General features: G+C 39.9%; 1 protein-coding gene across 2 annotated transcripts in view; it reads left to right on the plus strand.

Moving 5' to 3' along the window:
• Nucleotides 1-22388, plus strand: part of EXOC4 (exocyst complex component 4) — an 826169-nt gene that overhangs the window by 13240 nt on the left and 790541 nt on the right. For both annotated transcript variants that reach the window (XM_011941218.1, XM_011941219.1), the window contains exon 2: nucleotides 9899-10088. In XM_011941218.1, coding sequence (XP_011796608.1) covers nucleotides 9899-10088 — 190 coding nt within the window. The remainder of the gene's footprint in view (nucleotides 1-9898; nucleotides 10089-22388) is intronic.

Raw genomic sequence — 22388 nt, forward strand, 5'->3', positions numbered from 1 at the left:
AAAAAAAAAAAAAAAAATTCACTGGAATTGTCCCAATAAGAGAGAAGGTAGCACTGATTGGGCGGTTCAGGTGCTTGATGAGTAGAAAAGGCAGGGATTCGGTGATATGGTTTATTCACTTAGGGGCCCATTTTGAGTACTTTTAAGAAGGGTCACTGAGATTTGATTCTTATTATAGATTGTGCTCTGTAGAGCTGTTGCTTCCTGATAAGTGATTTTTGGATATGTGAAGCTGTACTTGTAATTAGTTTTTCTGACTTGCTTAAGGGATTTCCATTAATTGTTTTGTTAATCTTTATTATTCCTGGAGGAGAGGTCACTGGATGCCAACAAGGAATGTCCTTAGTAGACAATTAAGCCCATTAACTGGTTGCAGAAAGCATGACTTAATGCTAATTATTCTGCAGGTGTCACCAAAATTCAGGTGTATTACATTAAATATTTCTTATAGCTGGTTAATTAGTTATCAGGGGCTGTATTAGGCAGCTAATTCTTGTGGATTTGCCAAGACTCTGTGTTGCTTATGACTAAGAGTGACTGATAACATCTATCTTGAGAAATTAGCCAACCAAATAACACTGCTTGTGTTTTAAAGTGTGGTGTATTAGTCTAGTTGGGCTGCCGTAACAAAACACCAAATACTAGGTGGCTAAACCAATAGAAATGTATTTTCTCACAGTTCGGGAGGCTACAGGTTCAAGATCAAGGTCAACTCATCAGGGCTGGTTTCTAGGGAAGCCTCTCACTCTGCTTGTAAATGGCTCCCTTACTCTACTGTCACATGGCCTTTGCTGTGTAAATGTGTGGAGAGGGCTTCTCCTTCCGCTTCCTTTCTTCTAAGGACATCAGTCCTTTTGGATTAAGGCCCACCCTTATAACCTCACTTAACCTTTATTACCTTCTTTGTAGACTGTGTATCCAAATACAATAACATTGAGAGTCAGAGATTCAACATCTGCATTTGGGAGGGACACAGTTATGAACTGAAGTTCATAACAGGTGGTACCCTGGGGACTCTTATTACTTTGAAAAAATATCCTAAACTGCTTCTAGAGTGACAATCTCTCATCACCTACAAGTAGCCTTGAGGCTCAGGCGAGAGCCCTGATCAGGCTGCTAATTTTTCACAATTGTTTGTCAATCTTACTGCATGCTTTTCTGGTTTATATTAAAATTAATAAAACATAATTTGATCTATTTAGTCCTGTAAGTTCCTAAAATTCTAGCCTTAAATTAAAATGAATTGTTGGAAAACTTTATACCTGGGCTATATTCAGATCTTTCAAAATCTCTAGGCCTGAATTGAGTTTTAATGGTATGTTCTTGAAGGAACTTGTAAGAAATGGCCATGTAAGATTTGTGACTTTGTCTGCTTTCAGAAGATTGTTAAGGACATCTTTTACTATATTAGGTCTTCCGTGTTTTTTAAGTGAAAGATTTCTTTTTTTTTTTTTTTGAGGCAGAGTCTCGCTCTGTCGCCCGGACTGGAGTGCAGTGGCCGGATCTCAGCTCACTGCAAGCTCCGCCTCCCGGGTTTAGGCCATTCTCCTGCCTCAGCCTCCCGAGTAGCTGGGACTACAGGCGCCCGCCACCTCGCCCGGCTAGTTTTTGTATTTTTAGTAGAGACGGGGTTTCACCGTGTTAGCCAGGATGGTCTCGATCTCCTGACCTCGTGATCCACCCGTCTCGGCCTCCCAAAGTGCTGGGATTACAGGCTTGAGCCACCGCGCCCGGCCAAGGTTTCTTTTAGAATTTAGAACTAGTTCAAAATTTGCTTCCTTAGAGTAACTGGAGTCCATATTTTTGACAATGAGAATTATATCATGTGACATGTTTCCTTTTGCCTGGGCTGCTAGGAAGCTCAGATTTAGTTTGTGGGCTCACTTCATATTCACTCTGCTTGCCCATATGATCTGCATTGTTGTCTTTTACATCTATTTGGTGTTGTTTAGCTCTGCATCTCTTTAGTCCCACTTTCTCATTTGTATTTTACTTTTTATTGTTTATACTCTTGTGCAAGCCATCTCACATCTTTTTTGGGAAGAGGTGGGATATAATTAAGATGAAACTTGAATGTAGATATTGTTACTCAGTTTCACCATTAAATACTGGTTGAATGGTTATCAGTCTTTGACTGGGTGCTCACCCCCAAGTAGCTTCATAGAACACTCAGAGTAAAAGCTCACAAAGTTGGGACTGGTCTGACTCCTAATTTTCTCCTTGATTCATATCCTGTCACTGTCACTCTTCCTCAAGTCTCTAAAGCCACACTGACCTCCTTGTCATTCCATGTTCCTTGAGCAGGCTGAACACATCTTGTTTCAGGGTCTGTTCTCTCTGGAATCAGCTTCCCAGATAGTGCCCTTTCTCTTTCACTTTCCAGTAAGCTGTATTCAAATGCCGTCTTCATCCCAGAAGCCCTCCCTGGCCTCCTTATAAATGAATTAGCCTCCTTCCTCCTTGTCTGTCTTGGCTTTTGCGTAGCTGTTACCTCCCAGCTCCCCTCACTAGAACATAAGCTTCATGAGGGAGGGATTGGTTTTGTTCATTGCTGTATGTATCTCTAGGCCTTCAGAACTGTGCCTGGTAAGTAATAGATACTTAGTGAATATTTGTTGAATGAATAAGTGAATTAAATAGGGTCACTAGCAACTATTATTTGTTCTTTTCTACAGATTTTTGAGCATGCATTTCATGTGAGACAATTTAGTTACAATTGTTTCTTAAGGCTGGGAACTGTCCTCCATGACCTCTCTAGATCTTGCATCGCATTGCTGGTCATTACTTAGCTTTTACTAAGCACTCAATGTACCAGGCACTGTAAGAGTATAGAGAAAAGGTCTGCTCTCAATTCAGCAATAAATATCATCAGGAACTTTAGAAAGGGGTAGACTTTAGGGGATTTGGGCTAACAATGTTGTGATTCATAGATTATTTATTTTGTTCCTAATAATATATCAACCAACACTTCTGTCACACTTTATATTTTCAGAGCACATTCACACACTTCTCCAGTCCTAACAATATCCTGGTGAGGCAGGTATTCTTATTATCTTACCTGTTTTACAAAGAAAAAAACAGACCCAGAAAAGTTAAGTCACTTACCAAAGGTCAAGCAGCTTGAAAGTTGCAGAGCTCTGTTTGAATCTGGGTTTTTTAAAATTCTAGAACCTGTGTTCCTTTAATGCGTATGTGGATGGCTTTTGTTTGACATACTTGATGAGGTAGTAAGAGACTTTCTTGGTGTATTCCTAATGGTAGTATTCTAGATTTGGGTTTTTCTTTTTGCATCCTCTTACTCCACTTGAGTAATGAGTCACTTTTGGTGACTGGCCTTATTTTCACAGGTGTGCTTTTTCCTTTATTGGCTCTTTCTTTTGTCTTTACGAACAATACCGACTTTTATGTATTTTCTCCTGTCTGGACTCCATTACTCTATTAAGTCCAAAGTGAAAGCAAAATTGCTCCACAGAAGGAACCAGTGATGGTGACTGGTTATTTTCCTTTCAAAACATTTGATCGGCTACACTGAAATACAGAAGCTAGTATGAAAATGGGAAGCAGACAAATTCAGTTTTAGATCTCCCATTTTTTACCCTGGGTTTTAATTCTTGTTTATGGGACTCACTTGGAGCTCATGGTTGTGAATCAACTAGAACTTAATAACATATTTGTTCCTACTAGATGTTGTTAACAGTAGCTTAACATGTGTACCGTGGTCCTTTTAGCCCTTTAGCTTAACATGTGTACTGTGGTCCTTTTAGCTCTTCAAATAAATTCCTTCCTGGGGATTAATTAGTCATGGTTAAGATGTAATTCATCATGCAAAATACCAGAGCTGTCTTAGTGAAAAATTCTTAATGATCCAGAAATGTCTTTGTGTCCAGCTTAACTGGAATCTTGTTTATTCTTTTATGTTCCTCCATGAACTTGACAACAGTTTATAAGTCATAATCGTTTTGAGAATAGGAATGGAAAAAAAAATCTAGAGTGATTCAATAACTTGAATAAATCTTGGGTTGGCAACTTTATACCATTGGTCCTTTGATCATGTCTTTTATTTAGCTCATGCTTTTAAATCTTACCCAGATTCAAGACTGTTATTACTAAAAAAGCTGCTTGGTGCTCTCTTTCCATCCCTAGCTGTCTGCTGTTCTCTTTACCTATGAACTGTGGCTTGATGAGAGTACGTGTCCTGCAGCTCAGGAGTTGAAGGCAGGAAAGATAGGATTTTGTAACATGTATAGTAGAAGGAGCATGGATTTTGGAGTCAAATATACTTAGCTTTAATTTCAACTCTGATATTAACTATGTGCATGCGTATAAGTTACTTTACCTCTCTGACCCTCTGATTCCTAATCTGTAAAAAGGCTGGTGATAATATTTTATTATACTAGACTGCTTTGAGGATTGTCTTAGACTAGGTATGCAAAATAACCACTGTATTGCCTGGTGTATTATAGACACTCAGTAGTTTGTATCCTGTGCCTCACTTTCACCTTCCTTTCCAAGCATGTAAGACACAGGGATGTCCTAAATTTGTAATACATGTAAATTTCTGCATTTAGTTTTAAAATTTCACAAGTGGAGGATGAATGAGGGTTGACTTGTCAACACTTACTGTCAAAGGGATCTTGGATAATTTTTGGACTATATTTTTTAAAAATGCAATGTAGTTTTAGGCTATATTATTAGAAATATAGTGTTCATGTTGTGGGATATAAAACCTCTTTCCATTTGGAAGTATGTTGTGTTCACTTCTCAGCACATCTGAGAGGCAGGTTAGTGAAGCCATTAAGAGCCATATGGCCCAGGTTTGAGGTCAGACTCTGCTCCTTAAAGACTGTGCCTTGAATAAAAAACTCCATCTCTTTATCTCTATAAAGAGGGATAAGTATGGTACTGATATGGTTTGGCTGTGTCCCCATCGACATCTCATCTTGAATTTTAACTCCTACAGTTCCCACGTGTCGTGGGAGCAACTCAGTAGGGGTTGATTGAATTGAGGGGGTCTCTCCTCGCTGCACTGTTCTTGTGATAGTGAATGAGTTTCACGAGATCTGATGGCTTTAAAAAGGGGAGTCCCTGCACAAGCCCTATTCTCTTGTCTGCTGCCATGTGAGATGTGCCTTTCACTTTCACCTTTCACCATGAGGCCTCCACAGCCACGTGGAATTGTAGGTCCGGTAAACCTCTTTCTTTTGTAAATTGCCCAGTCTCGGGTGTGTTTTTATCAGCAGCATGAAAACAGATTAATATAGGTACCTACCTCATAAGGATGTTTTTGCAATAAATTAATTAATATGTGTAAACCACTTAGATTAATGCCTGGCACATAGTAAGTTCTATGTGAGTGTTACCTGTTTCCGAGGGGACTTCAGATGAAAGCAAAAAGGATGGTGGGCTGTTGGAAGTCATGGTATGGAAGAAACAGTTGAAGAAATTGGAGGTGTGTAACCCAAGAAAGAACTATCGAAAGTCCTTTACCATTTAAAGGGAAATTTTATGGAAGAAGGAATAGACATTTTTTGTGTTACAGAAAAAGATGGGACTAGGATCAATGGGTAGAAATGATAAAGAGGCTGATTTCATTTGATTTTAATGGAAGGCTTTATAATAAGTAAAGCTGTTCAAAATTGCAGTGAATTGCTTTGTGAACTGGTAGAGCTCTGCATTGCACAGAGGCTTAGAAGGCTGAAGAGAGGTTCATGACCTGGCTGGTGGAGTGAGCTCAATGACAAGTGTTCTTTTCTGCACTGCTGTCTGTTCGGGTTAAGGGACTAGTGATAATCCTACACTGAAATTTGCTGGGATTTGCTAGCGTGCATGAGAACTTTCTCCCTAGAATTAGTCAGCTCTTTCATGCTTTTCTTTTTTTTTCTTTTTGAGATGGAGTCTCACTCTGTTGCCCAGGCTGAAGTGCAATGGTGCGATCTCGGCTCACTGCAACCTCCACCTCCTGGGTTCAAGTGATTATCCTGCCTCAGCCTCCAGAGTAACTGGGACAACAGGCACAGGCCATTGCGCCTGGCTGATTTTTTATATTTTTAGTAGAGACAGGGTTTCACCATATTGGCCAGGCTGATCTCGAATTCCTGACCTTGTGATCCGCCCTCCTTGACCTCCCAAATTACTGGGATTACAGGTATGAACCACCGCGCCTGGCCTCTCATGCTTTTATGGTCTATCATTTATTCATTTTTATTGAATATTTATCTCAATAAAAAATGACAAATATTTATTGTCTGAGACATTGTATTTCTGCTCTCATATTGCAGAAAAGAAAACAGAGCTTGGAAATAAATATTCACTGCCTGCTGTTGCTTGGCACCGTGCATTCAATCCTTGAAGGAACCCAATGACTTAGATTTTATTATTGTTGGGAGATTATTCTCCTCAGGTCTCTTATGTTTCTGAAGTTCTTGTGAGCCAAGCACTGATTGCCCTTTGTTTTAGGTTATTTTGCCAAGATGTTTGTTTAGCAAACAGCGTTGGAAGATAGAGATGGTCTCTCACTCCAGAGCAAGGGGCAGGTGTGTTTCCAGTCCAGTCTCTGAGCTTAGATTCGGTTTCTGGAGCTCGGAGTTCTTCTCCAGAAGCTGCCTATGTGGGGAGGCTTCTCTCTGGGCCCATCTGCCTAACCCTTGTGGGATTCGCGGGCGAGGGGAACTGATGTGAACATGCTGCACTTACGCCGCTTGCTGTGCTATGAGTGTGATCAAGTCTTCTGGATTTGAGGAGCTCCAGGAATTTTGTGTCTTCTGCCAGCACCTCTGAAACTGTGGCTAACCTCTTAGCTTGCAAGTAGGATAAAATCTCAACCTTCACCATTCTTGACATTCAGGAGGAATAAAGTGAGAACCAGAGAGTTTAAACCTAATGCCCAGAGTTAAGTGATCTAGTATTTTGGGGGCAGTGGGATTTTAACTTTTGTCTTCAGAGGGTGTACTTTTTATTATATTGCAGAAAAACGCTACTGCCTTTGCTGCTGCTATTACTACTGTTATTACTAGAACAATAATAGCTAACGACAACCACCACCATTTGTTGAGTGCTAATGACATACCAGGCCTTGTTTGATCTCATTTAATTCTCACTAACAACCCTATATGGAAGGTATCTTAGTATTTTCACTTTATAGATGAGCAAAATGAGATGCTATTACTAAGGTCATGAGTAGTCAGTATGGTGGAGCCACGATTCTAACCCAGGCAGCTTTACTCTGCCTGAAGAGACACCACTCTGTAGCTGTTAGGAATGCAATCTGAAAGCAGACCAACCTGGGTTTCAAATCCCCATACTATTCCTAACCTTCGTTGTGTGAGGTGGTGTAAATTAATATAACCTCTTTAAATCTCAGCTGTTTCATCTGTAAAAAGAGGGGAAGGAATAATAATAGGACCTACTCCAAAGGCCTGTTATGAGGATTAAACATACATTCTATAAAATGTGCAACACAGCTGGCTCCTGGCAGCTAGTAAGCCTCTCTAAATATTAGCGGCTATTATTATTTTTATTATCCTTGCTGCCTTTTCTCTAATTAAAAAAAAAAAGCTTTCATAGTTTTGCACTCTGAGTTCTGTAATGTAAATATTTTTCACCAAAGACAAAATATTATTCATCCTAGTTTACATCAAGAGGATACATTTCAAATATGGGGCAAAGCTGGCACAAGGTATTTCTTACATAAATATTTTCTTGAAAAAGGAAAATAGGAGGCAAACCCCCCAGTAGACCCAATTTACTCTCTAATCTTCATTTTAGTAATCCTTTCTATTCCCTAAATAACTCCTAATGATCTAGTAATGTGTTCACAGTGACAGCTGATGCCGGAGAAGGTGTCCTCTCTGGGCCTGACATTTTCCTTAATGGTAATTCTAACTAGTTAAGGTAAACAATGTGAAATGTTATATTTTTTCCACAAATGGTAGTGGAGCGGAAATCATGAAAAGCCTTGTAAAGATGGCAAACTGATCTGGTGTAGCTTTGACAATTCTGTGACTGCTGTTACAAGGGGAAATAATAGAGTTAAACATCTAGGAACCCTTACCTTTGGGACAGTTGATAAATTGAAGGCATTTTCTGATTGTGCTTTACTTTAGATTAACAGCCTGGAAGTTTCAGATTTAAAGAGCAAAGTTGTGTATCATGAAAACAAGAAGAAGACATGATACATGCTAAGCTGCTCTGGACCCAAATATTGCAAGTAATCTTGGTAGCTCTATCTTTGAAGCCTAGTTTCGCTTACATTCTCCTCTCTGATTTACTTTAATAGTCAAACACTTGGGTGGTATTCTCTACCTGCAAGAAACCTTGGAAGTAGTCTGATTTAGGGTCACCAGTTTACAAATGAGGAAACAGGATCTCTCATGTAAAGGCTTTAAATCAAGTCTTGCGGTTCCCAGTAGTGTTCCTTTCCGGAGCATCCCACGCTGTCCTTAGTGGCTTTTGCACTTAGCTTCTTTGCCTTCGTTCCTGCCATCCCCCTACCCGTATTCATGATGCTGATTTTTTGGCATCCCTAACACCTAACAAAAAGAATTATAAAATTCTTTTTGGAGGTTAGATTGAAGTCAAAGACTGGCCTGAATTTCCCTATAAATTGAAAAAGGAGTTTTATATATTGTGTGGCTCATGAATTAAGATCCTTTGCTCTAAATGACAATTTAGAGCAGACTATTGTACAGTATTTTGCTTGCAAATATCTAGAAGTGGATATGTGATTAATTTGCTGACAGACCATCTCTGAAAGCAGTTCTAATGATGGACTTATAATTGATGGTATCCATCATTGAGAACCTAAAATATCCCCCTCCCTAAATTAAAAAAGATAAATGAAATAAACTAGGCTGAATGTATAAGCTGACAAATCTGAGGGAATTTAATGAAACTCTAAATTACCACAGCCAACAGATAAGAGGAAAAGGTTCCTTTGTTACTGATTATAATACTAAATTAAAAAGAATTATCCGAGAAAGATAGTAGAGGAAACAAAGATCTGTGGTCCGTGTATCAAACGAAGTTATTGAAATATTTTTAATAAGTATATCTATCTTATTCCCTGGTTATTGTTGATTCATATCAATCTTGTTAGTGCTGTTTGAGGACTAGTAAGTGCAGGAACTGTCCTGTAGGATACCTTAGATGACTGCTGTTGTAAGAGATTTTAGAATTAATGTGACCTTATTTCCAGACTGCTGGGGGCTTCATACCAAATTCAGGTCTTTCAAATGAGCTTTTTGGAAGGTGGTTCCTCAGTGTATAAGTAATTGTATCCGTTACTGTGCTTTCAGCTATGTAGGAAAAAGACCAGCTGAAAGTGACTTAAACAATGGATATTTATTATCTCCCCTAACAAGAAGTCCTGAGGTAAGGCTGCTGCAGGGCTGCTTTGGTGGCCAATGACATAGTGATAGCTTGGCATTCCTCCTGGTTTTTCCTTCTACGGTTACTCAGACACATGGCTGAAGTGTCTGAGTATCTTATCTCTGTACAGTGATACCTAGGGTTGGGAAAGGGACCTTTTCTTGTTACTATTCTTGCAGAAAATTGTTCCTAGTACTTCCTTAGGTCTGTCTCATTGACCAGACTTGTCACTGATAAGGAAAATGGAACAGTTCACTCAAATCAAGAGTTACCCAGTCTCTTGAACCGTTGATGCCTGCCTGCTAGCTGATTAAAATCAGTTCTAATGCCAGTGACAGAGGAGAAGGGCCCCTTGGATAGGCAACAACAAATCCACTTAGATGGGCTATTGGAATTTACTGTGAAGGAAGTTTTGTGTTTTGTGTTTGTAACTTATTTCATTTCCTAGTTAGTAAGATGAATGTGCTTCACCTTTCTTTTGCATTTTACTTTCAAGTTTTACTCAGCTTGATATACTCTCTGCCTTCACCAGGACTCTGTCTACTAGTGACGATGTTGAAGACAGGGAAAATGAGAAGGGTCGTCTTGAAGAAGCCTATGAGAAATGTGACCGTGACCTGGATGAATTGATTGTGCAGCACTACACAGAATTGACGACAGCCATTCGCACATACCAGAGCATCACAGAGCGCATCACTAACTCCCGAAATAAAATAAAGCAGGTATTCCTCCCTTTTTGTCCGGTGATGGCAGCACTTCCTGTCAGTATAGGTGATGCAGCTTGGAGAGGAGCCATGGTAGTGGCTAATGGTCCTTAATAAGTGATTCAAAATGCTGCTTTTCAGGAGTTCTGCAGGTATCTGGAAAGGCTGGCTGGGAAAGACCACAGAAGGCATCCTCGGCTGATTTCTCCCCTCCCCTGTGTCTTATCCTTGGTTCTGCCATTATTTCTCACTGCAGTGTGGAATGAGACAAGCAAGATGGCCTCTATTTGCTTGTGTCTTACAGTCCATCCCTAACAAACTAGTAGGCGTACTGGCCCTTGTATTCTCCATTCTCATTCTAGCAGTTATTCTTGTACTTCACACATCTAAACAACAAAGCATAATATTCGGACCGTTGAGTCAGTGCCTATTCTGAATCTTAGTGGCCGACCTATTTACACTCACATGAATTGGAGGGCAGCCAGCTGAATGCCCTTTTATCGGAATCTAAACCACAGAAGAGAGCATGTCTCCTACATTGAAGTTGGTTGTGATTTGCCTGCGTTTATTGTGCATTCTTGGTATTTTTTGTGAAGTGAAGAAAATTTAACCTACAGATTATTTAAACATAAAATGAAATGTTTATGAAAATAATTTTTTTTTTTTTTTAGAGATGGAGCCTTGCTGTGTTGCCCAGGCTACAGTGCAGTAGTGCCTCACTGAAGCCTTGAACTCCTGGGCTCAAGCAATCCTCCTGCCTCAGTCTCCCAAAGTGCTGGGATTATAGGTGTGACCCACCATGCCTGACAAAAAAACAAAATTCTTGAATATCATGCTTTAGTTGTGACTAATGTGTATTAATTTTTTTTTTTTTTTTTTAAGTGTTTGAGACGGAGTCTCTCTCTGTCGCTCAGGCTGGAGTGAGTGCAGTGGCGTGATCTCGGCTCACTGCAAGCTCTGCCTCCCGGGTTCACACCATTCTCCTGCCTCAGCCTCCTGAGCAGCAGCTGGGACTGCAGGTGCCTGCCACCGCGCCTGGCTAATTTTTTTTTGTATTTTTAGTAGAGACGGTGTTTCACCGTGTTAGCCAGGATGGTCTCGATCCCCTGACCTCGTGATCCTCCCGCCTGGGCCTCCCAAAGTGCTGGGATTACAGGCATGAGCCACCGCACCCTGCCATTAATTTTTATTTTGTAGTTTTCTTTTCATGTTTTGGAACAATTTTTCTTTTATTTGTTATTTTTCTCCCTTTTTCTCCTCCTTCCTTTCTTCCTTCCCCCACGTTCTTTCTCCCCTTCTCTCTCTTCTCCTATCCCATCTTGCTCCCCGCCCCCACTTTCTTCCTTTTGCATTAGGTCCTAGAGAAAAATCTTGGTTCTTGGGTACTATGCCTTTTGTACCTAAAGGATAAAATGGTTTTGTAAGGAGTATTTTCACAATTGGGCAAAGGATGAACCGATCAAATAAGGATTATGTAGTATAACATTGTAGTTATGTGGTTTTTAACTGTGTATTTTGAGATCACTCCTTTAATACCGCTCAGTACTACCCTGTGATAAATAACAATAATTGCCACACTTACTGAACACTGAGTCTTTGCAAGGGGTGATTATGTCCAATCATCTCAATGAATTTAGAATTTGAACTCTAATCTCCCTGATTCTAAAGCCTTTGATGCTGATTTTCAGGCATTTTTAAAGCAGCAGAAACTTTTTTTTTTTTTGGGTGATATTTTACAGAATACCAGCATATCAATCATTAGGAGAGGCAATGCCCTCCTCTTATTTGGTTTTGGGGTGAGAGGTCTAAAGCATCATGCTTGGTTCTCCCCACTACTGTGGGACTGAGGGATGCATAGACCGTGATTTAAAATTCACTGCCCTATGCTATGAGATTGGTTAGGGGACTGTCTGGCCTGTATCTGCCCAGTAACAGCTGTGCATATGGCATCTTCATGTTTTGTTTTGTGTCCATTAGATCTTATGATTTTGTAAGCAGATATATAAATTATGCTTCTACAAATACTGATGATATATGACTTTCAATGTCTAAGAGTCTAGTTCCAGAATCAGTATGCTCTTAACCTTTTTGGAAGCCACATGTTGACTTCTCTACGTTTTAAAATTAACTGGGCATTTTTTTTTTTGAGACGGAGTTTCATTCTTGTTGCCTAGACTGAAGTGCAGTTGTGCGATCTCAGCTCACCTCTACCTCCACCTCCTGGGTTTAAGTGATTCTCTTGCCTCAGCCTCCTGAGTAGCTGGGATTACAGGCATGCGTCACCACGCCTGGCTATAACTGGGCATTTTTGAAAGGGATACTATAAATGTTTGCCTTTACAAGTGCTGAGTTCATCCTATGGATTTATCTGTGAAACTTGGTAAAGTTGTAGATCACTTGCTCTAGATTTAAAGTAAACTGTAGTCCATTTTGACCCAATATACTAAGCTCAGGAGGGGTCAGTGAATGTATAGAGCTGCTGACCTTCTGGCTTTGCCTTGGGTAATCACAGCAAAGGTGAAGGACCTCGTGGTATTTGTGTTTTCTGATTAGTCTGGTTGACTGAAAAGACATTGTCCTAATCTCATGGGAAGCACCAGCAGTGATTTCTGCTGGTGCTTCCCATCACTCTGAGTCAATAGCATCTTTGCTGCAAACAAACAATGTTCTCCTGATATTGAAAAAGAGCCTCGTCTTGATCATTTCACATTTGTTTTAGTAGCCACATTTCTGACTGTCCTCATTTTCAGTATGCTAGAGTTTTGAGCAAAAGAAAATAACAAAACTTTATTACATCTGATAGTTGTCAAGAAAGTAAATGTCATACTATTCTCGGTTATGAATTAGCTTCAGTATTGGGAAGAGAAATAAAGGGTCAAAGCTCTTTTCAAAAGAGCCTTTAATAATTGATTAATGGGAAAATAAAAGTGTTGGGGGAAAACGAAAATGAATTTGTTTTTGACAATTTTGTACCGTGACAGTTCATTTCTTATCACTAAGGAAACACTGATGTTTTCTCACTAATCTTTTCCTGTCATTTTTGGCTTTTAATCGCACTTTGGATTACATATGAAATATAGGTATGTATTTTTTTAAAGTGAAAACATGGATGATTCAGTAACGATTGGGCTACGTTATCTCAGAGCCAAGCAAGATACTGAGAATGTGTAGATCTGAGTTGAAATTTTCTTTGTGTTCTCTGCCAAAAGAATAAGATTCATGCAGCAAATATCTGTTGCGTGCCCGCTACGTTGCTGGTTCTGTTTTAGGTGCTAGGGCTGCACAAATGGGAAACACCAGTTCCTGTCCTCATGGAGCTTATGTGCAAATGAGAGGATAGAAGATGAACAAATAGATAATGTTGAACAACATTTATGTAGTCTCTATGTATTGAGTGTCTACTTTGTGTTGAGGATTGGTCTAGATTTTTAGGTATAAAAGTGAAGAAAACACAAATGTTTCTTTTTTTTATTTTTTATTATACTTTAAGTTCTAGGGTACATGTGCACAACGTGCAGGTTTGTTACATGTGTATACATGTGCCATATTGGTGTGCTACACCCATTAACTCGTCATTTATATTAGGTATATCTCCTAATGCTATCCCTCCCTCCTCCCCCCTCCCCACAATAGGCCCTGGTGTGTGATGTTCCCTTTCCTGTGTCCAAGTGATCTCATTGTTCAGTTCCCACCTATGAGTGAGAACGTGGTGTTTGGTTTTCTGTTCTTGAGATAGTTTGCTTCCAGCTGCATCCATGCCCCTACAAAGGACATGAACTCATCCTTTTTTATGACTGCATAGTATTCCATGGTGTATATGTGCCACATTTTCTTAATCCAGTCTGTCACTGATGGATATTAGGGTTGATTCCAAGTCTTTGCTATCATGAATAGTGCTGCAATAAACATACGTGTGCATGTGTCTTTATAGCAGCATGATTTATAATCCTTTGGGTATATACCCAGTAATGGGATGGCTGGGTCAAATGGTATTTCTAGTTCTAGATCCCTGAGGAACCACCACACTGTTTTCCACAATGGTTGAAGTAGTTTACAGTCCCACCAGCAGTGTAAAAAAGTTCCTATTTCTCCACATCCTCTCCAGCACCTGTTGTTTCCTGACTTTTTAATGATTGCCATTCTAACTGGGAAAACACAAATATTTCTGTCCTTGTGGAGCTTACATTCTACTCGGGGGAGACAGACTATAGACTATAAGTGAATATATGAGTGAAGTGTGGTATAGCAGATGGTGAGAAGTGCTACACACACCCCCACCCCCCAACCAAGGAGGGGAGACTAGGGAGTTGCTGTTTTAGCTGGGTTGGCCAGACAGGGCTTCACTGAGGTACTATGTGAGCCAACATCTGAAGGAGGTTAGGGAGAGTATCAGGAAGAGCATTCCAGGAAGAAATGAAGCAGGTGCCCAGATCCTAAGGCAGGGGCATGATTGGAGGTTGGGAGCAGCAGCAAGGTGGTTGGTGAGGTTGAAGCAAAATGAGGCATGGGGAGAGTGGCAGGAGAGAGATGAGAGAGCTAGGGCATGTGGTGTGGTGGGTGGGTGGATGGAAGTCACGTAGGGTCTTGTAGGTCACTGGAAAGACATTGATTTTAACTATCGGTATTGATTGTAAGGCTTTGAGCACAGGAATAACATGGTGTGGCTAACATTTTAAAAGGCCCACTCTAGCTGCTGTGCTGGGAATAGATTTCATTGGGGACCAAGGCAAATGAAGATGTTCATATTTGTCCATTGCCACCTTTTAAAGCTTGAGACCACAGAACTGTTTATGCTTCCCATTTGAGACAGAGTCTGTCTCCATCACCCGGGCTGGTGTGCAGTAGCACCATCATGAGTCACCGTAGCCTCGATCTCCCAGACTCAGGTGATCCTCTTGCCTCAGCCTTCTGAGTAGTTGGGACCATAGGTGCGTTCCACCATGCCTGGCTAATATTTGATTTTTTTGCAGGGACTGGGTCTCTGTGTGTTGTCCAGGATGGTCTCATACTCCATCAAGTGATCCTTCTGCCTTGGTCTCCTAAAGTGCTGGGATTAGAGGTGTGAGCCACTGTGCGTGGCCTACACGTCTCATTTTTTGACATTACTTTCATATATTGATTTATATTATATTGGTAGATTCTATGTTTTTGAGGATAAAAATGAGCTGACAGATGGATTTAACTTTCTTCCCTGATGGTCCAAGCTTTTTTTAAAAAAAATTTAATTACTGATTTATTTTAGAGATAGGGTTTGACTCTGTTGTCCAGGCTGGAGTGCAGTGGTGCCATCATAGCTCACTGCAGCCTCAAACTCCTGAGCTCAAGGGATCCTCCTGCCTCAGCCTCTTGAGTAGCTGGGATTATAGGCACTCACTACCATGCCTAGCTAATTTTAAAATTGTTTTTGTAGAGTCGAGATCTCAACAGAAGGCTCATAGGCTCAGCCTTGATACCATGTACAATTGATCAGATCAAGTAATGTGGACGATAAGCAAAATAATTGGGCAGTTCCATTACTTTTGAATGCATTGTAAACTTTCTCAAAATGAGATGTTATTGCATTGCTAAACCTCCAATTCCGTAGGTCTTGCCAGTTCTCTCATAATAATGACTGACCAGCTTATTATAGCAGCAGCACCAAAATAGATGAATATGAGTTGAGACAAACTGGGGATTTGGGCCAAATGAATTGGTGTGTTTCTCTATGGTGTACTAGGTGAATGAGATGACCTCAGATTTCTTTAAAGTTACAGAGTAGTCTAATGCTTATCACTGGAGCAGGGTAGGTTGAAGGGAGATACCTGGCTTTGTTGTGATGTGCACACAAACACTTAACATTTCATCCCAATTTTGACCACCTTGTTGGTACTAGATCAAGTTTTGAATCTCATTTTTCTTGCCTATAATGAGAAATAACCGTACACGACTATTCAAGTGAAGTTGTTAGGGCTTAATCATTGAGTAATGAAACATTTATTATTTAATATATACCTAAAATAATTCTGGCTTTTAAATGAGATTATACCTTGAAAGGTAGAATTAGAACGAGGAATAGCCTTAATATTAAAAATGTCCTAGTAGAACAACAAGGTTTGGTAGGAAGTTATTTACAGCCCAAATATAAGATGGAAAATTCTAGCCACTTGTATGAGAAAGGGAGAAGGCCTTTGGTTTCTAGAAATGGACATGCTAAACAGTGGGTAATAATGAGATATGATTTTAAATGTGTGCAGCACTCTAGAGCACATTAATGCAGTCGCAGGAACCATGAGGTGACCTTTCCATTAAGTTCAGGTGTGTGTGTATTTGTGTACTGTATTTAGGCTCTGCAGCTCAAAGGAAGGTATTGGAAAGCGTTGAGGGGAGCCTCTCAGAATTTCAGACCTTAAAATGGCAACTGAAAAAACCCAGGGAAAGAAAGCACAGGCAAGATAAATTTGAAGGTAATTTAAAAATGATCTATAGTTCTAAAAGGCTTTTAAACAGAACAATGAATGGTATTTCCAAGGTTTGTTCTTTCTAGGTGCTTTCTATAAGACTCCATGGAAAAAATTGGGTTGGTCAATTATGGCAGGAGAAAACCTATGATAGTGCTTGTATGTAGATTTGCTTTTGCCAACAAAATTCAACAAAAACAAAGAAGGCATCTTAATATTTTATACTTTTAAAATTAAGAATGATGTCAACACATTAATTTTCATTTACTATCCTTGCCTCATAGAGAATTTTTCAGGATATTTCTAGTCTATAGTTTCAATGAGCTGTTTGCACATTGTTGTGTTTTATTACAGATCATATGCATACGCAGAGGCATTCCCTCACTTCTTTATCTTTTCATTGATCCAAATTCAGTACTTTTCTTTCTTTTTTTTTTTTTTTTGGAAACAGAGTCTCGCTCTGTTGCCCAAGCTGGAGTGCAATGGTGCGATCTTGGCTCACTGCAACCTCCACTTCCCAGGTTCAAGTGATTCTCCTGCCTCAGCCTCCCGAGTAGCTGGGACTACAGGCGCCCACCACCTCGCCCGGCTAGTTTTTTGTATTTTTTCGTAGAAACGGGGTTTCACCATGTTAGCCAGGATGGTCTCAATCTCCTGACCTCATGATCCTCCCGTCTCGGCCTCCCAAAGTGCTGGGATTACAGGCTTGAGCCACTGCGCCCAGCCCAGTACTTTTCTTTTTTTTTTTTTTTTGGAAACAGAGTCTCGCTCTGTTGCCCAAGCTGGAGTGCAATGGTGCGATCTTGGCTCACTGCAACCTCCGCCTCCCGGGTTCAAGTGATTCCCCTGCCTCACCTTCCAAAGTAGCTGGGATTATAGGCACCCACCACCACACCTAGCTAATATTTATATTTTTTAGTAGAGGTGTGGTTTCACCATGTTGGCCAGGCTGGTCTTGAACTCCTGACCTCAGGTAATCTGCCCAACTTGGCCTCCCAAAGTTCTGGGGTTACAGGCAAGAGCGATCACGCCCAGCCAAATTCAGTACTTTTCTGAGTTTATGACTTAAAAGTTATGACCTTCCCCAGGCCTGTGTGTATCAGCCCCTCTCACTATATATATCTCTCTGGTCCTCCTCTCACAATTGCTAAGGCAGTTTTATTCAAAGCCCCACTTTGCTTTTCTCACCCCTTTATCTTTTCCAAGAGAGGGCTGCAAAGATCTCAACTTCTCTGCCGTCTGTATCATCTCACATTTCTATTCACAATAGCCTCTTGAGCCCTGTTTTCCTTCTTTTCTCTTTTTCTAATAGTCTCTAGTTAGGGTGACTTGTAGTTTTTGTGAAATTCTAGCTATTGCTGAACAGGTGATTATGAGCAACTGTGAAGTTACTAAAACTCTGAGAAAGCAAAGGAAATTTGTCTCTGACTTGATGTCGTGGTTTGAACAACCTGACTTTTCATGCATTTGTTTAAGGAAGAAACGGAGTAACATAATTTTTCAATCTTAATTATACTTATACATTAAATAGAATGAAATGAAAATACTGTCATCACATTTATAAAAGTAAAACAGAGTTTTGAGAAATAAATGATTCAGTGTTATTTGATACTTTTCTAACATTTGAATGTTATTATTCATTGATGGGTATAGCCCTGTTTCTTCCCATTAAAAAAAAATTTATTTTTTAATTTTAAAAAATTGACAAAAATTACGTATGTTTGTAGTAGACAGCATGCTGTTTTGAAATACATATACATTGTGGAATGGCTAAACCAAGCTAATTAACATACACATCACCTCACGTGCTTGTCAGGTATTTGTGGTTAGAATACTTAGAATCTACCTTTTCTTCAATTTTCAAGCGTACAATACATTGTTATTAACTGTAGTCACCATGTTGTACAATGGGTTTCTTGAACTTACTTCTCTTGTCTAACTGAAGTATTGTGTCATTTGACCAACATCTTCTCAACCCGTCCTCTCACTCCGAGCCCCTGGTAACTACTGCTCTACTTTCTGCTTCTATGAGTTTGACTATTTTAGATTCTACATGTAAGGGAGATGATGTAATATTCATCTTTCTGTGTCTGGCTGATTTCACTTCACATAATGTCCTCCAGGTTCATCCGTGTTGTTGCAAATGACAAGAATTCCTTTTGTTTTTGAGACAGGGTCGCACTCTGTTGTCCAGGCTGGAGTAAATGGCGTGGTCTTGGGGCTCACTATAGCCTCGACTTACTGAGCTCAGGCGATCCTCCCTCCTCAGTCCCTCTGCTATCTGGGACCACAGGTGCATGCCACTATGCCCAGCTAATTTGTTTGTGGAGATGGGTTTTCACCAGGTTGCCTAGGCTGGTTTCAAACGCCTGGGCTCAAGTGATCTACCCACCTCAGGCTCCCAAAGTGGTGGGATTACAGGTGTGAGCCACTATGCCCGAACAGATTTCCTTCTTTTTAAATGCTGAATGGCATTCCATTGTGCTTATACCATATTTTCTTTTTTCATTCATCTGTTGATGGATACTTAGGCTGCAGTGATCATGGGAGTGCGGATATCTCTTTGACATATTGACTTCAATTCCTTTTGACATAGACCCTGTAGTGAGATTGTTGGATCATATGGTAGTTCTGTTTTTTCATTTTTTGAGGAAACTCCATACTATTTTCCACAGTGGCTGTATTTTCCATCTTTATTGAGGTATAGTTTACATACAGTAAAATGCCATATTTTCAGAGTGCAGTGCAATGAGTTTTGGCAAACGTATATATCACTGAATGTGTTACCATCACCCCAGGGTTCTCTCCTGCCTCTTTGCAGTCGGTTCTCTCTCACATCCTGCTCCAAGCAACTACTGATTGGAATTCTGGCACTATGGATTAGTTTTGCCTGTTCTGGAACTTTGTATGTTATGCCGTCTTTTGTGTCTAGCTTCTTTTGCTTGGCATAATGTTTTTGTGATTCTTCATTATTTCTTCCTTTTTGTGGCTGACTGACCCTATCCCCCAACTTCTAAAATAACATTTTTTACGACTGTGACTTTCTAATCATAAAGCAGAAACCTCAGGGCAATTTAGTATTAAAAGGTCCTGTAGTTTTTTTGGTCTGTAGCTTTGTTACCTCAGTTTAGAGAATCTTGGCGTGGTCATTTTCTACACAGCCTGATGCCAATTGTTTATCCCCGACAAATTCTGCTTCACTTCTCTTTCCATGTAGTAAGCAAAAGTGAGGAGTGAGCTGATTACATTGTACATATCCTAGTGTGAAATGACACAATTGTCTTTTTCCAATCATATAGGAGTTTGCCAAGCTTTACTGACACCCTGTAAGTTTGTCCCCCACTCTCGATCAAGAGCCTAGTTGGGTGTTGTATGACATAAAATTTATTTTTAACTGTTTCCATGGTAACCATTACACATAGAGGAAAAAGCTGAGAACTATATTAGCAAGGTGATATGAGCAGGATATCAGAAATCAAGATTCTAACAGATTTGAAGTAAGATTTAAAATGGAATGATTTAATAGCTGGAGTCCTTAACCTAGAGACTAAGAACTCTAGTAGAATCTAGGAATGGCTTTTAGAGAGATGCTTTTTTTTTTGAGACAGAGTCTTGCTCTGTCACCCAGGCTGGAGTGCAGTGGTGCAATCTCAACTCACTGCAAGCTCTGCCTCCCAGGTTCATGCTATTCTCCCGCGTCAGCCTCCGGAGTAGCTGGGACTACAGGCGCCCGCCACCACGCCCAGCTAATTTTATTTTTGTATTTTTAGTACAGAAGGGGTTTCACCTTGTTAGCCAGGATGGTCTCTATCTCCTGACCTCGTGATCTGCCCGCCTTGGCCTCCCAAAGCCCTGGGATTACAGGTGTGAGCCGCCGGCCGGAGAGATATGTTTAAAAGTCAAATAAAGCCACAAATGATGATAAAAGACTGGACTCTCCTACCTCATCCTACCCTAGTCCCAGTTCCAACATCTCAGAGGCGCGAACTTTTACTCTTTTAGTTTTTCTTTTTTAGGTATTTCTGTTTCTAATAGTATGCTTGTGCTGTGTGTGTTTTTTTTAAATGTTATGTATTAACTTCCAATTACGGAAGATGAGGCCTTAGCTCGCTTCCCAATCTCTCCCCATCCTACCACATCCTCTTCCTTCGTCCTCTCTATATAGTTGTATTCTAGTTTTGGTTAAATAGATGATCAGTGCTTGCCTTCCTATAACTACACTAATATGTACATCTAAGCCATACAGCATACTGTGATTATGTTTTTTCTTGTGTGCTCGTGTTGTTGTTTTCCTGGACTTACTGATTGGATAGTCCTGTTACCTTTCTTCTGTATTGTGTTTCCTGGATCCCTTGTTTCTTCTCTTCTGTTTTCTCTTGTAGTGGTGGAACACATTCTTCAGTAGTTTGCTGAGATATGGTGCATACAAAGTTGAGTTTTTGAGAGCTTGCAAGCCTGAAAATGTCTTTATTCTTTCCTCATACTTGATTGATAGTTCTTCTGGGAAATAATTCTTTCTTAAAATTTTGAAGGTTTATTGTTCCTTTGTCTTGTAGCTTTTAATGTTGCTGCTGAGAGAAATCTGATGTCATTCTGATTCACAAGGCTTTGTATAGGTCCTGGTTTTTCCTTTTTTTCTTTGACAGCTTTTGTGATTGTCTCTCTATCCCTTGTGTTCTTACATGTCAGAATAATGTGTCCTGACTTGGGCCTTTTTGCCTTCCATTTTCTTGAGCACTTGGTGTGCCTTTTCAATCTGAAAACTTAGGTTTTGGCATGTTCTGGCATTTTTTTTCTTCTTTTTTTATTAAAAAAAAAAAAAGAGCTGGAGTCTTGCTTTGTTGCCTAGGCTGGATGCAGTGGAACGATCATGGCTCTCTGCAGTCTCAACTTCCTGGGCTCCAGTGATCTCCTAAGTCAGCTTCCTGAATAGCTGGGACTACAGGCATGTGCCACCATATCCAGCTGATTTTTTAATTTATTGTAGAGACAGAGTCTCCCTGTGTTGCCGGAGTTGGACTTGAACTCCTGAGCTCCAGCAGCCCTCCACCTTAGCCTCCCAAAGTGCTGGGATTATAGTAAAACACTGCCCTGGGCAGGAAGTTTTTTAAAAAAATTATTTAATTATTTAATTATTTTTTAACTTTTTTTCTCCACTCCATTTTTTTTCACTTTTCCTTACTTGGAATTAAGAGAGGTTACAAGGTCCAAGGTCTTCTTATTCAAGACTTTTTTTTTTTTTTAACATGGGAGAGTTTCATAGAAGCATGATTTAGGTGTTGTCATGAAGTTGTAGGAAGGGATTAGGTGCTTTCTCAAGAAACCTTTTAATCTTAGTATTTTGTCCTCATATTTTCCATACTTGTTGGATGAATGTTGAAATTTAGTTTTGTAATCACCAGAGGCATAGTGTCAGTGAATATTTTCATCACCACATCAAATCTTGTAGAAGAACAATACAGATTTTCAGTTATCAAAAGTATGGTAGACTCTCTGCGCTGATGGACATGTCCCATGTATTGATGAGGGTTTGGATTATACAGGTGGGCGCATTTGCCAAAATTTACCATGTGGTACACTTGAGATGCATTCATGGATAAATTTTACCTCAAACGAAAACCAGAAACAAAACTGTAAAGAAATATTTAAACTCAAATTTAAATAACATACATGTGAAGACTATCAAAAATATATGAAAGTAGTTCTGTGAATTTTGAAAGATCATGGTTTTTAAAATTTTTCCAGATTGCTGGAAAATGGCTGTCATTCCATTCTGTCATGGCTGTCATTTCCATTTTCCAAAAATGGAAAATTTTAAATTAGGGGAGCAAATAAAAACTTACTCCTATCACGTGCATCACAACTACCTCCTCCATTCCTC

The sequence above is a fragment of the Colobus angolensis genome, unplaced genomic scaffold (genome assembly GCF_000951035.1).
Source record: "Colobus angolensis palliatus isolate OR3802 unplaced genomic scaffold, Cang.pa_1.0 Scaffold2, whole genome shotgun sequence".
In the NCBI taxonomy this organism is placed as follows: Eukaryota; Metazoa; Chordata; class Mammalia; order Primates; family Cercopithecidae; genus Colobus; species Colobus angolensis.